The sequence below is a fragment of the Mycetomoellerius zeteki genome, unplaced genomic scaffold (genome assembly GCF_001594055.1).
Source record: "Mycetomoellerius zeteki isolate Tzet28-1 unplaced genomic scaffold, Tzet1.0 scaffold446, whole genome shotgun sequence".
NCBI classification, from domain to species: domain Eukaryota; kingdom Metazoa; phylum Arthropoda; class Insecta; order Hymenoptera; family Formicidae; genus Mycetomoellerius; species Mycetomoellerius zeteki.
In genome coordinates this window covers 514,736-527,691 of record NW_017257442.1, presented here as the reverse complement: position 1 = coordinate 527,691, position 12,956 = coordinate 514,736, and the positions used below count along the sequence as shown (strand labels likewise).

Below are 12,956 nucleotides of genomic sequence, written 5' to 3'. Positions count from 1 at the left end.
GCTTCGCGCGAAGGCAAACGCTTAGCGAAGTCTTCGTAATACCTTGCCTTACGGGAGGCCCACAATTGTGCAACCCAGTCACTATGTTATTATGACGATGATGATGCAAGGCCAAACGTCCTAAATCACACAACACCTGCTTATAAGGTCACTGTGCTCTCGAGAGATATTATCGAACCGTTTGTGATTATTTTTAGCCGATGCGTTGTATTTGTGTCATGCATAATATGTATTATGTCACGCTTTATTATATATATATTAAAATTTATATCACGTGCGCTAAAACTGTTACACCTCAAATTATCAAATTATATTGCGATTATATATTCTTAATCATAAAGATAGATCGTCGTTTGAAATTATAACTTTGATATAAAATATACTTTTAATTATAGTAACTATTTCTACTACGTGTAGTATCTTCTGACTTTCACTCGTTTCTCCATTCTAGCTTATTGTGTTGATTACATGACAAATATGAGTAATGGGAGTAGTGCAAGAGGAGAAGTGGTAATTAACCGAGAGAAACTAATGCATAAAATAAATTGTATTATAATGATAATGTACTTTGAACATCAAAAATGTCTTAATGTTTCCTTGTACGGTTCTTTTGACCTTTATTTCTTTTTCTGCCATTTTTCTGGCGTTTTTTCTCCAGAAGTTTGTGTGCCTTCAAGACTTGTTCGGGTCACTTCAGCTCGTTCTTTATTTTAATCTTGTCTTTAAACTTCTGGTTGTGCCGCGCAAATGCGTATTTGCAGTAGCTCGTACTGAAACATGTAAGTGAAGTACGCCAATTATTTTAATGAGTGATGTTTAGAACAAATTAAATGCACGGAAATAAAAATTTATAAAAGAAATGTTTTTAGATGCATCAATTAAATATATGTAGTGCATTGTTTAGATTAATTCAGATGAAATATATTTTTGCAATTAATGCGATCATGTTAATTTACAATTTTTCGATTGTGAAGGTTCTTCCTCGCTATCATCTTCGCTGTCGTTTTCGTCGATTTACTCTTCTCCTTCCACACATTGTAACGATTTGTTTTGTACGTAGCAGATATCCATACTCCCGATTCAGTGCGTATTTTTTTCGCCTTCGGGTCCTGTTGATATAATGCAGAATATATGTATATTCATGTTTCATGATAAATAGAAATGATGTATAAGCTAATGTATATACCCTCTCGATGGTGATCATTTTCTTCCTTTTCCTATCCCATTTTTTCAATTGCGTTTGAAGATGTTGACTCTCTTCATTATCAGCTGTTAAATCCATCTGCGCCTTGTCAACTTCAGTGGCAAACGTGTTAACTGCTAAACTATAAGATAAACAAACGTAGAATAAACAATAATAGAAAATTAAAAATATTTTTAAAATTATATATTTATTTTTAATGAATTAAAATATATATTAATAATAATTTTAATTCTTTTTTGTAATAATTTAAAAAAATAAGTTATAAAAACCGAAATATAGCGATTCTTACCCATCCTCCGTATGTTTATCTGATGCAGAGTAAGGTATATAATATTCTTCATCCCGTTTCGTTAAACGTTTCTTCTTCTTTGAAAGTTTATATAAATCGTCACTACTTATTTTCTTTGGAACTACCACCGTTCTAAATGCAGCATTAATTTCTTCCGTGTTACTGGATGGTAGATTGACTTTTTGAGATAATTCTACAAAAATTAAAAAGTTTAACGTAAATATTGTCACATATATACGGTATTTAAGTATATATTGCTATCATAACATCTACCTGATGCCATATTGATTTTATCGATTTTATGTTCTTCCATCTTTTTACGGAAATTAAGAATATTTTCCTTATGAAACATTCGTTTTACTTTCATCACTTGATAATCGGTTGAATTTGTCTTCGTGCCAATTTCAAATATCGTCTGTTAAAAGATTTAGATATTAAAAGCGATATTTAGATTTAGATATTAAATTTAGATATTGAAGCATGTTTTATTATGTATATAAGGCGTCCTACTCACTCCTTGCGGTCTATAATTTTTCATCTTAGATATTAGATCCGCTGTATTAATGTAAAAAGCATCAGAATACTGGGGTAAAATTCCGGCTTCATTTATGCGAAGCTCTTTAATTCTTTTGACACTTTCTGTCGAAGCACTTGGTCGCGATCTAATGTATTGCTGATAGGCGTTGTTGCATACTTTTCGCATATTTATCTGAAAACACACATATTCATTAAATGCAACAAAAAAGATTGAATTATACTAATTTATTTATCAACGTAGATATGCTCACAGTATGCTTACCAAATCAGTAGAAGTATTGTGCCAATTTATTAATTCAGCTAATTCTTCCTCTATCATGGCTTGTGGCAATTTTCCTACAGCATATTCTACATTTTCATCGGTTTCTGTAGTTGGCACTATTGTTAAAGATCGACCAAGAAAGAGATGCAAATCTAAGAGATAAGGATGTTCATCCGAGCTCACAATATTATATGCCGTTCCAACACGTCCAGCTCGAGCACATCGCCCTGCAGAGTAAATAATTATAATCAGTCAAAAGTGCCTGTGTGTTTTAATAATAATTAAGAAACAATTACAAAAGAACATACCTACTCTGTGTACGAAAAGTTTAGATTTTGCAGGAAAATTAAAATTAATTACACAGTCGAGATGTGGTATATCTATTCCTCTAGCGGCAACATCTGTCACTATGAGAACTCTCACTTTACCGACTTGAAATTTAGCCGCGTTTATTTTACGCCCAGAAGGATCCAGATTCGAATAAATGAAAGTGTTAGATATATCCGCTTTATCTAATATCTACAAATATTTTATAATGTTATTATTCGATTGCCAAAGTATTTATAAAATATATTTAAAAGGCAAGCATATACATTGATGATTACCTGATGAATATACATGTATTCTACATGATGCATAGTTTCCGCAAATATAATTGTTTGCGACTCGGGCTTAATAATTCTTTTTAGTAAGCTTAGAAGTACGGCTAATTTTTCTTCAGGGCGACACGTAATAAAAGATAATGTCAATCCTTCAGGCAGCTTACTTTCAACATCCAAACGAAGTAAAACTGGATCACTTAGACCAGCTTTTGTAAAATCTACTAGAATCTTAGGCAAAGTAGTAGAAAACAATAGTGTCTAACGTGATTCTGGTAATCTATTTACAATTGCTTGTATCTGTTCTCCAAAACCCATTTTAAATAACCTATAACGCAATTATCACTTCACATAAATGCAAATATTAAAAATTATATCATGAGAAAGAAGAAACTATTACCTATCAGCCTCATCAAAAACAATAATCTCCACACATACATGCAGAAATCTGCCTGGAGTAGCTACAATGATGTCAGGATTTCCATGAATTGCACTAAACTGATTATCCATACTGTCACCTCCCAGTATCACTGCTGACTTCAATCCTGTAAATCTTCCTAATTCCTTTATGAACTTCCTTTATGAACTAATGTCTGCAGTGCCAGCTCACGTGTAGGCGATAGTATCAATGCACATGCACCTGTTTTTGCTTGCCTTGCCTTGAGTTTTTCAAACAAAGGAATTAAAAAGCAAGCAGTCTTTCCGCTATTTGTCCTAACCATTGCTACTACATCTCTTTTCTCGAGAGCCAATGGTATAGTCTACGAAAAATAAATTTTACATTAATGTTAATCAAGGTTTAAGAAAGTTATAATCTCAAAATGTGTGTGTGTGTGTGTGTGTGTGTAAACTATATTTGCTTGTAGAATATACATGTTTTTTAATAACCTTTCTTTGTATAATATATAGGTGTAGGTATTTTGTATCCACGTTTGAGGATCCCTTTCAGTACTGGAAAACTAAGAGCCATAAGGTCTGTTTGCGTTGCATGAAATCCCCAAATATTTTTGCACTTAAAATGAGGTAGATGTATATTTGGCCTTGAAAAGAAAGAAAGTGAAGATGCCGAGTGCCAAAAGTGTAAACAACGCGAACAAACCTATATATTGAAATAGAGATCCTCCAGATTTCTTGGAAATCTTTCTTTTATATGGAATACAAGCAATTTCATTATCTTCATCATCATCATCATTGTCACTGATGACACTAATCGTATTTGAATCAGCAAATCCATCAGAATTATCATCACTCATCTTGTTGTAGACTGCAAAAAATAAAACAATTTTATTAATACAATGTATATGTTATATTATATAAATATCTCTCTCAACTCTGTTGTCTCTTGTCAGAGATACAGTGATCTCTTTTATATTTATCCACTGATATAAAAGAACTTGTTCAGAATTCTACATTGATATTGTATCGAGTCTTCAGAAATTATATTCCGCCGAGAAGTCTCTTGATCGCTCGAGTAAAGGTAAACCTTGAAAAAAGTTTTCAACCTTTGAGCGATCTGGAGATTGGAATTCGGCACGTGCTGTCCACGCGTTCATCCGTGCTAGCGTCTAAAATAAGGCATTCGGGACGATTAACAAGTCTCGCTCCTTATAGAAAATATTTGAAGCAAACAAAATGACAAATGCGATTGGTCAATTCCGATGGACTAACTGGCCAGTTAAGTTAACTGAGCTTGGTGACAGTGGCCCTTAATCAACTATCAAACAGAACTAGTTCTTTAATACAAATTCCGAACAGTCGAGTTACAAGAGGTATATGACAAAGGTAGATGGAATGAGTTATTATATTAAACAACAGTTCTATTATAATATTTAAATTTGATCTCTTAAAGATAAAAATCAGATACTCTGTGATTTACCACTGCTTTCCATGTCGTAAGAGATGATCATCAAATAAAATTTGATATATATGTTCTAAATCGATATAAACCTGGATCTTTGGCATAGATTCAGAACTGGATATGTATTTGAAATACTTTTATTTCACTTGTTTTGCAATACAAGTTTATTTTGTATTTTGTATTTCAACAGAGCACATAAAAGTATTATGTATTTTGTATTTAAAATAAAAAGATTGAAAGGTTTTGTATTTTGTAATTCAAATAATACAATTGATTGTCAATCTTAATATTTGAAATACAAAATACTTTTATGTATTCCCATGAAATATGAAATACAAAATATTTACATGTGCTCCGTTGAAAAACAAAATACAATTGTCTTACAAATACTGTTTCTTAAATAAAAGTATTTTAAATACAGAGCAACCACGTAATCTCTGTGCCACAATCCCTACAAGCATAAGTGATATGTATACTGTACCAATTTAGCATATTTTATATTAAATCTATATATATAAATATTATATATTTTTAATATTTTTTAATTTTTCTTAAATTAATCAATACTCTTATAATATGCTATTAATATATTTTTTTAATTATGTACAATCTTACTTTTAAAGTCTTAATTCTGTTATAAATCCAAATTAAAACAAACGTCACATGGAACAGAACTGTAATCTCACATAACCTCAAAAATGAATGGAGATCTGCCTCATACATACGATGTTATGGCGGCTTTCCATAAAACTACGGACGTACCGGAAACGTGTCGTTTAAGGGGATCCTAAAATCGTTTGTATTACTGACTAAACGCAATAATTTTTGTATAATTACTTTCTTCCTCTTTTATAGATTTGAAAATCCTTTTCTAGTATTAAAATATACGCATTTTAATATGTGTCTGTTGCAATTTGTTTCGGTTTGTTTATAGAGCAGTGCAGTGGAGTACGAGCGTGAGTGAGGTTTTTCGGCATCACTTGATTGCGCTTAGTCACTTTCGTTCTGATTTGCGAACCGCGGCATCGCCAGGAATGGTCTTCACCTAGTCGACCAGTGCCAGCATAAAATCGAGAAGGAAAGCTTTTTCGTATATTTTTTAACATTAAAAATATACTTTACAAATAGAAGTAAAAAATGCCGCGTATTATGATAAAGGGTGGTGTCTGGCGGAACACTGAGGTAAATGATATATGATATTTTCTAACCTAAAGATTTATATATGTGCATGTTGTGTGAATAATTTTATTAAATGAAAAAAATTCATTGTTTTTAGGATGAAATTTTGAAAGCTGCTGTAATGAAATATGGTAAAAATCAATGGAGTAGAATTGCCTCCTTACTACACAGAAAATCAGCTAAGCAATGTAAAGCCCGTTGGTTTGAATGGCTGGATCCTAGCATAAAAAAAACTGAATGGAGTCGGGAAGAAGACGAAAAGCTTCTTCACCTTGCAAAGTTGATGCCCACACAGTGGCGAACAATTGCGCCCATCATTGGTCGAACAGCTGCCCAATGTTTAGAACGATATGAATATTTACTGTGAGTAACATCAGGCTTTATTTGAGTAACGCCTATTTCTACCAATGTGATTTAATTTTAATCTCAGTTCAACAAATTCTTCATTTTTTTCTAGTTTTAAGAATTAGAAAAAGATGAAGAGTAAGTTGAACCAAGATTAAAGCTAATCTACATTGATAGAAATGGACATTAAACGATTTACTCTAATCAATATATTGCGTTACCACTTGAATTATTTCAGTGATCAAGCGCAAAAGAAAGAAGAAGGAGATGATGCCGTAGATGATCCTCGTAAACTTAAACCTGGCGAAATTGATCCCAATCCTGAAACCAAACCAGCGAGACCAGATCCTAAAGATATGGATGAAGATGGTAGGTTGTTTATTAATAAGGTTTAATAAGGTTATAATTAAAGATATTAGTTGTTTTCCATTTACATTAAAACTCGGATATTTCTCATTTATGATGTCATAATTCAGTTGAATGCATATTCTTTTTCATTCTGAAACCTAAGTGAGATTGAACTGAGTTTTTACCTATACTCTGTACAAACTCAAGATGTGTGCTTTACTGAGTCTTGTTAACTCACATTAAAAATGAGATTTTAAAACCTGTGTTGTTATGCGATAACTTTGTTACCAAAGTAAGCAAGTAATGACATTATCTAAGTATAAAATACATAAACAATAAATAAATACGTGGTCAATATTGAAACGGAGAAATTGAGAGCATCTACCATGAACGCTCGTTGTTTTTCAGCGAAACTTGTTTTAAGATAAATACATTAAGAATTACAATAAATAAAAATATAAACGTTTCGGCCTCAGATTAGGCCATCCTCAGTATATAAAGTCAAAAATATAAAATTCACAAATATAAATCTAAGTTATTTCTTTTAACATGGCTACAATTTACATATGCATGCTCGTTAAATTTATTTTATAAGCTTTCTTTAGTTTTTCACATATTTGGAATGTGTCCGACGAATTTCATCTTGTATTCCAATTTATTTCCCATCGCTTATATGAGGTTGTGGTTTAAACACGGAATTTCCAGATTCTGTGTTTCAATAAATTTGAGAAGATTGATATCGTATGAACTGCCTTTGGCAGTACATAGTTAACAATTGTGCTAGTAAAACATGGCATTCACATAAATGGAAAGCTAACTGTGTTATTAACACATTTATCATATATTTTACATCAGAATATAATTATATTGTTATATATAGTTTATAACAAAGCAACTGTAAATTTTCAATGATATTGTATTTGTTCACAGAATTGGAGATGCTGTCTGAGGCACGTGCTAGGCTAGCAAATACTCAGGGCAAGAAGGCTAAACGTAAAGCACGTGAAAAACAATTAGAAGAGGCACGCAGGCTCGCAGCTTTACAGAAGCGTAGAGAATTAAGAGCTGCTGGTATTACTGTGTCTCAAAAGAACAAACGCAAACGCGGTGTCAATTATAATACAGAGATACCGTTTGAGAAACGACCTGCATCAGGTTTCTATGACACTTCCAATGAGCATGTTGATCCTTTGGCGATCGATTTTTCCAGAATGAGGCAACAACACCTAGACGGTGAACTCCGACAAGAAAAGGAGGAAATGGAGCGCAGGAAAGATAAACAGAAATTGAAACAGCGTAAAGAAAATGATATACCTATGGGTATGCTCAACAATGAAGAGCCTGTAAAGAAAAGGAGTAAATTAGTTTTGCCAGAACCACAGATCTCTGATCAAGAATTACAGCAAGTCGTGAAGCTTGGTAGAGCTTCGGAAGTATGTCCTTTAATTAACTTTTTTTATACTGAAAATTATGGACTTGTTTTTTATTCTTGCACCACTTATCGCTTAACACTATCATGTGTATCTATAATTGGATGTGGGTCTAAGATATTGCATGCATCAATTTCAACACATTTCCTATTTACTGCCATTTATATATATAAATCGAATACACTATTAATTTTATATATTGTATTGTGAATTTTGAAGAAGACTATTAACCTAACCAAAAATGTTTATTTAAAAAAACGTTTTATTGGAAAATTTATTTTAAAAAATGCCAAATATTTATTTAAAATTATATTATAAAAATGTATAAATTAATAGCGATGACAAATATGTATCTACAAATATGCATATATTTACATTTATACACGTGGAGTGATATTTATCATTCCAACGCCGTCTATATTTTTTACGAACATTGGTCAAATATTCATAAATATTTTGGAAAACATTAAATTTTAGGTGATAGCAACTTATTTTGTGAGAGTTATGGGCCTTCTACAATGAGCCATTAATGTGTCAAGGGATCGATTATAAAAATCCATGTGGCAAAGTATTAATATATTGTTATAGGTTGCACGAGAAGTTGCCACTGAAAGCGGTATTACACTCTCTGACAGTTTATTGGCTGATTATTCTTTGCCTACAAATGCATCAGCAACACCTCGTACTCCAGCCGTTACAGACAGAATATTACAAGAAGCTCAAAATGTCATGGCTCTTATACACGTGGACACACCACTAAAAGGTTAAAATATAATTGTAAAACTTTACAATTGAGCATGTTGTTAAACTATACTCTATTTGACTCCATAAATATTTTCTTTTAGGCGGGTTGAACACTCCACTGAATAATCCTGATTTTACCGGCGTTGTGCCTCCTACCAATGTGATCGCAACGCCGAATACAATTTTGGCTACTCCATTTAGATCTCAACGCAGCGATGGAACACCCATGAATTCGTTTAACACACCAGGCGGAGCATCAGTACGAACGCAAAATGGAGTTTTCGCGACAACACCTGTTCGCGATAAACTTAATATAAATCCAGATGAAAATCTAGACGGCTCAGAAACTCCACTCATACAGACGCAGGCAAAGAACTCGTTGCGCGCGGTACTGAGTTCTTTACCGGCGCCGTGTAACGATTATGAGATAGATATCTTTGATGGAGAAGTAAACGAGGAAAGTACTAGTGCGCCTGCAACTGAGATAATCGAGGATCAAGCGGATATCGATGCGAGTCAGGAATTATTAGAAGAAAGTAAATCCATTAAAACAATTCATTAATAGCTTTGCATTATAGCCTTGAGAGGATTTTCCAAACTGATGATTTTATCCTTTGCCGAAACTCTTTGATTAAACAATTAATATTATATAATGTGGCGGCTCAATTTAATTCTTTAATAAAACTTAAGAATAAAAATGAATATAATATTTATTTATAATAGAGTCATATGCAGGTTATTTTTTTATCTAGAGCCTATAGCATACCAACCTGGTAATACATTTAAAATAATATCAACAAATAATAGCTCTTTATGCACAATTGCAATTTATTTACATAAAATTATAATAAAAAGTATTTCTGTATCTTTCAGTTACATAAGAAACAGTTATGAACTATTCATAAAAACTTGTTGGAATAAACTTAAATAATAACATTAATAACCATAGATTAATTTTATATATAATTTTATATATATGACAATTTTATATGTAAAATTGCTACGTTAGATAATTTGTATTACTTAGATAATTTGTTCAAATCTTTATTTTTAAATATCACTGAAGATCAGAGTAAAAGTCAAAACATTGTTTGATGATTATATATAATTGTAATTCTCATATTACAATATTATTGTATTATATAATATAAATATTCGCAAAAAAAAAAACAATCTTCATATGGCTCCAATAGCCCATTTTTATTTTTACGTTTTATTTTTGATTAAAATATTTTTTTAATTTAATTTATTAATAAATTTTTTTTTTGTAGAAAAAAGAGAATTGGCACGTAGATCGCAAGTAATTCAAAGAGAATTACCACGACCTGCGGATATAAATATGAATATTTTAAGACCTTACATGGATACGCCATTGACTGATTTGCAGAGAGTATGTAATTTTTTTTATATGAAGATATTCATTAAATTTTTACGAATTAATTTGTTATTTGATGTTTTATATTCTTAGGCAGAAGAATTGATAAAAAGAGAAATGATTACAATGTTGCACTATGATGCGTCACAAAATCCAACACATTCAAGTCGAAAGAGCACTGCAATATCGTTAGCTCAGGCTCAGGGTTATTTGGATCAACATCCATATGATATTTTTGAAGAGAACGATCTTTTTAATGTACATATAAAACATCATAAAATATCTTTTTATCATATTTGTATTATTAACGTATCAATTATTAAATCACTGTTAATATTTAAATTTAGGCTAAAAAAATGTTAACCGACGAGATGGCAGTTGTAAAGGAAGGAATGGCACACGGGGAATTGAGCTTAGATGCCTACACTACTGTATGGGAGGAATGTTTGTCACAAATTTTATATCTCGACACACAGAAACGGTACACCCGCGCAACGCTAGCCTCAAAAAAAGATAGAGTGGAAGCATGCGAGAGAAAATTAGAAGAGAATCGTATGCATATGACAGGGGAAGCTAAACGCGCTGCAAGGATGGAAAAGAAGTTGAAAGTTCTGACCGGAGGTTACCAAGTAAGTGAAAAACTCTGTATTATTTTTTAGAATTCAATATAACAATAAAAATCACTGCCATTGATTTATATAACATTAGGGCGTAGTTTTTCATTTTTATATTACATAAATACTTTGGGATAAATAATTTAAATTCTCATTATAAATTTTTGAAAACTTCCATGTAACAAAAAATTAAGATTTCGTTTTTGAAATTAGTACTTGATAATACAAGTTGAATTAATATATCGTATGTTATATAATACTGAAATTAGAAACAATTAACTTTATTAGAAAAGCCTATCATAATAGAACTATATTTTATAAGTTATGTAGGGGAAAGTTGCCGAATGCATACCACTTAACCTATTTTTTATTATATTTTCCATTTGGCACTGTTTTATATGCAAATGAACATTAGAATTTGTAGCTTGAGGTTTTGGACGCTTATTATTACATGTTTAACTTTCTACCATTACAATTAATTTGTTATAAATCTTTTTGTAACATGCTGCAAAAGGTACGATTTAGGCCGGTCGACTAAATCGTACGTATAGGTAGTATTTTTTATTGTATTTCCTTTGAAAGTATTGAATTTATGAATGAAAACAATTAGAAATATAAGATTATTAAAAGAAATCATTAACTAATACCTAATAATTAATTAATACCCAATTTTAATAATTTATTGAAGAAAATCAAATATTTTATAATTATTATATAAATAACAAATAAAAAAACAAATGACACAAAAATAAATTTGCTTATATATAAATTTGTTTATATTTATTTTTGCACTTGATATTTATATTGATATCAATTATTAGTTTTATTATTAATAAAATTGGATGATCGTGTTGTTATCAGCTACATAAGTTGATTAAAAATTAATATCAGATGTACTTGATTTTTTAAAACGCCCTAACATCCATAAAACAAAATGTAGGCTATTATATTTTTGTCTATATTACTCATTTCTCATATATTTTATATTATTGTTATTAAATATTGCCTATATTAACTAATAATATAAAATATTGATGAGATACGATTTAGGCAACCAGTACGCATTCGACAACTCTCTCCTACATAGTTTCAAAAAAATATTTTATATTTATTAGTTGAATCAAAATTTACCTGATAAGATTTTAAATTGAAACATTAATTATAATTATTGTTTTATTTCTTAAATAGACCAGGGCACAGGTGCTAACGAAGCAGCTACATGATGTGTGGGAGCAAATAGAGCAGGCTCATCTCGAACTATCGACGTTTAAGTTTTTGCAAACACAGGAAGAGGCGGCGATTCCGAGAAGGATAAATGGTCTCATGGAAGATGTAAACAGGCAGACAGAGCGAGAACGCTCATTACAAATGCGATATGCTCAACTACAAGATCAGTTGCAGCAATGTCGATTAAACGATGAATCATCTTAGGAACACATTACTGACTTGACGAATACATACAGCATAATGTAATATGTATTACTTTACCTTATTATGTAAGTTATAAAATTTATATGCCTATGAAAATATTATGTGCTATTAAAATAATCTATTCTTCTTCTTTTTAGGAATCAAATAGGAATTCAATATATAATGTTCATTGTCTCCACAATAGCTGTAAATGTTATTAATATAATTTAAGACTTATGTTTGATTTATTTGATAAGAATTTGACGAGAGTAACAAACAATATTATTGTATTAAATGACAATTCTGTTATAATAAATTCAAATTTGACTTTTAAATTTTGCGAAGGGATAAAAATTTATGATAGAAGAAATCTTTCCCCTTTATATGCTGTAAAATATTGTAATAATAAAATTCATGATGTCAAAATGTTGTGTGATAATATGTACTACTAAATGATGAATAGATAATTTAAAGAAGCCCTCTCTTAGAAGCATAAAGAATAGAACGGATATATTATTAATAAAAAATGTAAATAAGATTGTCTTAGAAATCTTAGACGCGGCTTTCGTTTAGCTAGGATTGAAACCCCTAAAGTATAATTACCGACTTCTGGTTAAGCCAGAAAGTCAAGGGAGCGTGATCGATCGAGGGGTTGTGCGTAGTTCACAAAGCAGTTCACTTGTTAGAGGGGCGTGTCATTATTGGTCATTACATAATGCCGAGTTGTCGCCGACAAAATGGCCTAATCAATATGTTATGTTG

The 12,956-nt window shown here is 31.1% G+C and overlaps 1 protein-coding gene and 1 pseudogene across 1 annotated transcript; one reads left to right on the top strand and one right to left on the bottom strand.

Annotated features, from left to right (window-relative positions):
• Window positions 1-586: 586 nt before the first annotated feature.
• LOC108726889 (ATP-dependent RNA helicase DDX54-like) lies at window positions 587-4,144 on the bottom strand (annotated as a pseudogene).
• A 1,443-nt stretch (window positions 4,145-5,587) lies between these two features.
• On the top strand, window positions 5,588-12,458 carry LOC108726887 (cell division cycle protein 21). Its single transcript, XM_018454707.1, has 11 exons — window positions 5,588-5,931; window positions 6,026-6,291; window positions 6,512-6,642; window positions 7,552-8,054; window positions 8,640-8,814; window positions 8,897-9,331; window positions 10,067-10,185; window positions 10,264-10,428; window positions 10,518-10,799; window positions 11,973-12,280; window positions 12,353-12,458. The coding sequence occupies exons 1-10, from the start codon at window positions 5,887-5,889 to the stop codon at window positions 12,213-12,215; spliced, it is 2,364 nt and encodes a 787-aa protein (XP_018310209.1). The 5' UTR covers window positions 5,588-5,886; the 3' UTR covers window positions 12,216-12,280; window positions 12,353-12,458.
• The last annotated feature ends 498 nt before the right edge of the window (window positions 12,459-12,956 follow it).

What these genes read in the sequence shown, in the direction of transcription:
- LOC108726887 (XM_018454707.1), top strand. Translation starts at nt 5,887, where the DNA reads ATGCCGCGTATTATGATAAAGGGTGGTGTCTGGCGGAACACTGAG. An exon ending in TAAAGATATGGATGAAGATG is followed by an intron (nt 6,643 to 7,551) that starts GTAGGTTGTTTA and finishes ATTTGTTCACAG; the next exon opens with AATTGGAGATGCTGTCTGAG. An exon ending in CATTGACTGATTTGCAGAGA is followed by an intron (nt 10,186 to 10,263) that starts GTATGTAATTTT and finishes TTATATTCTTAG; the next exon opens with GCAGAAGAATTGATAAAAAG.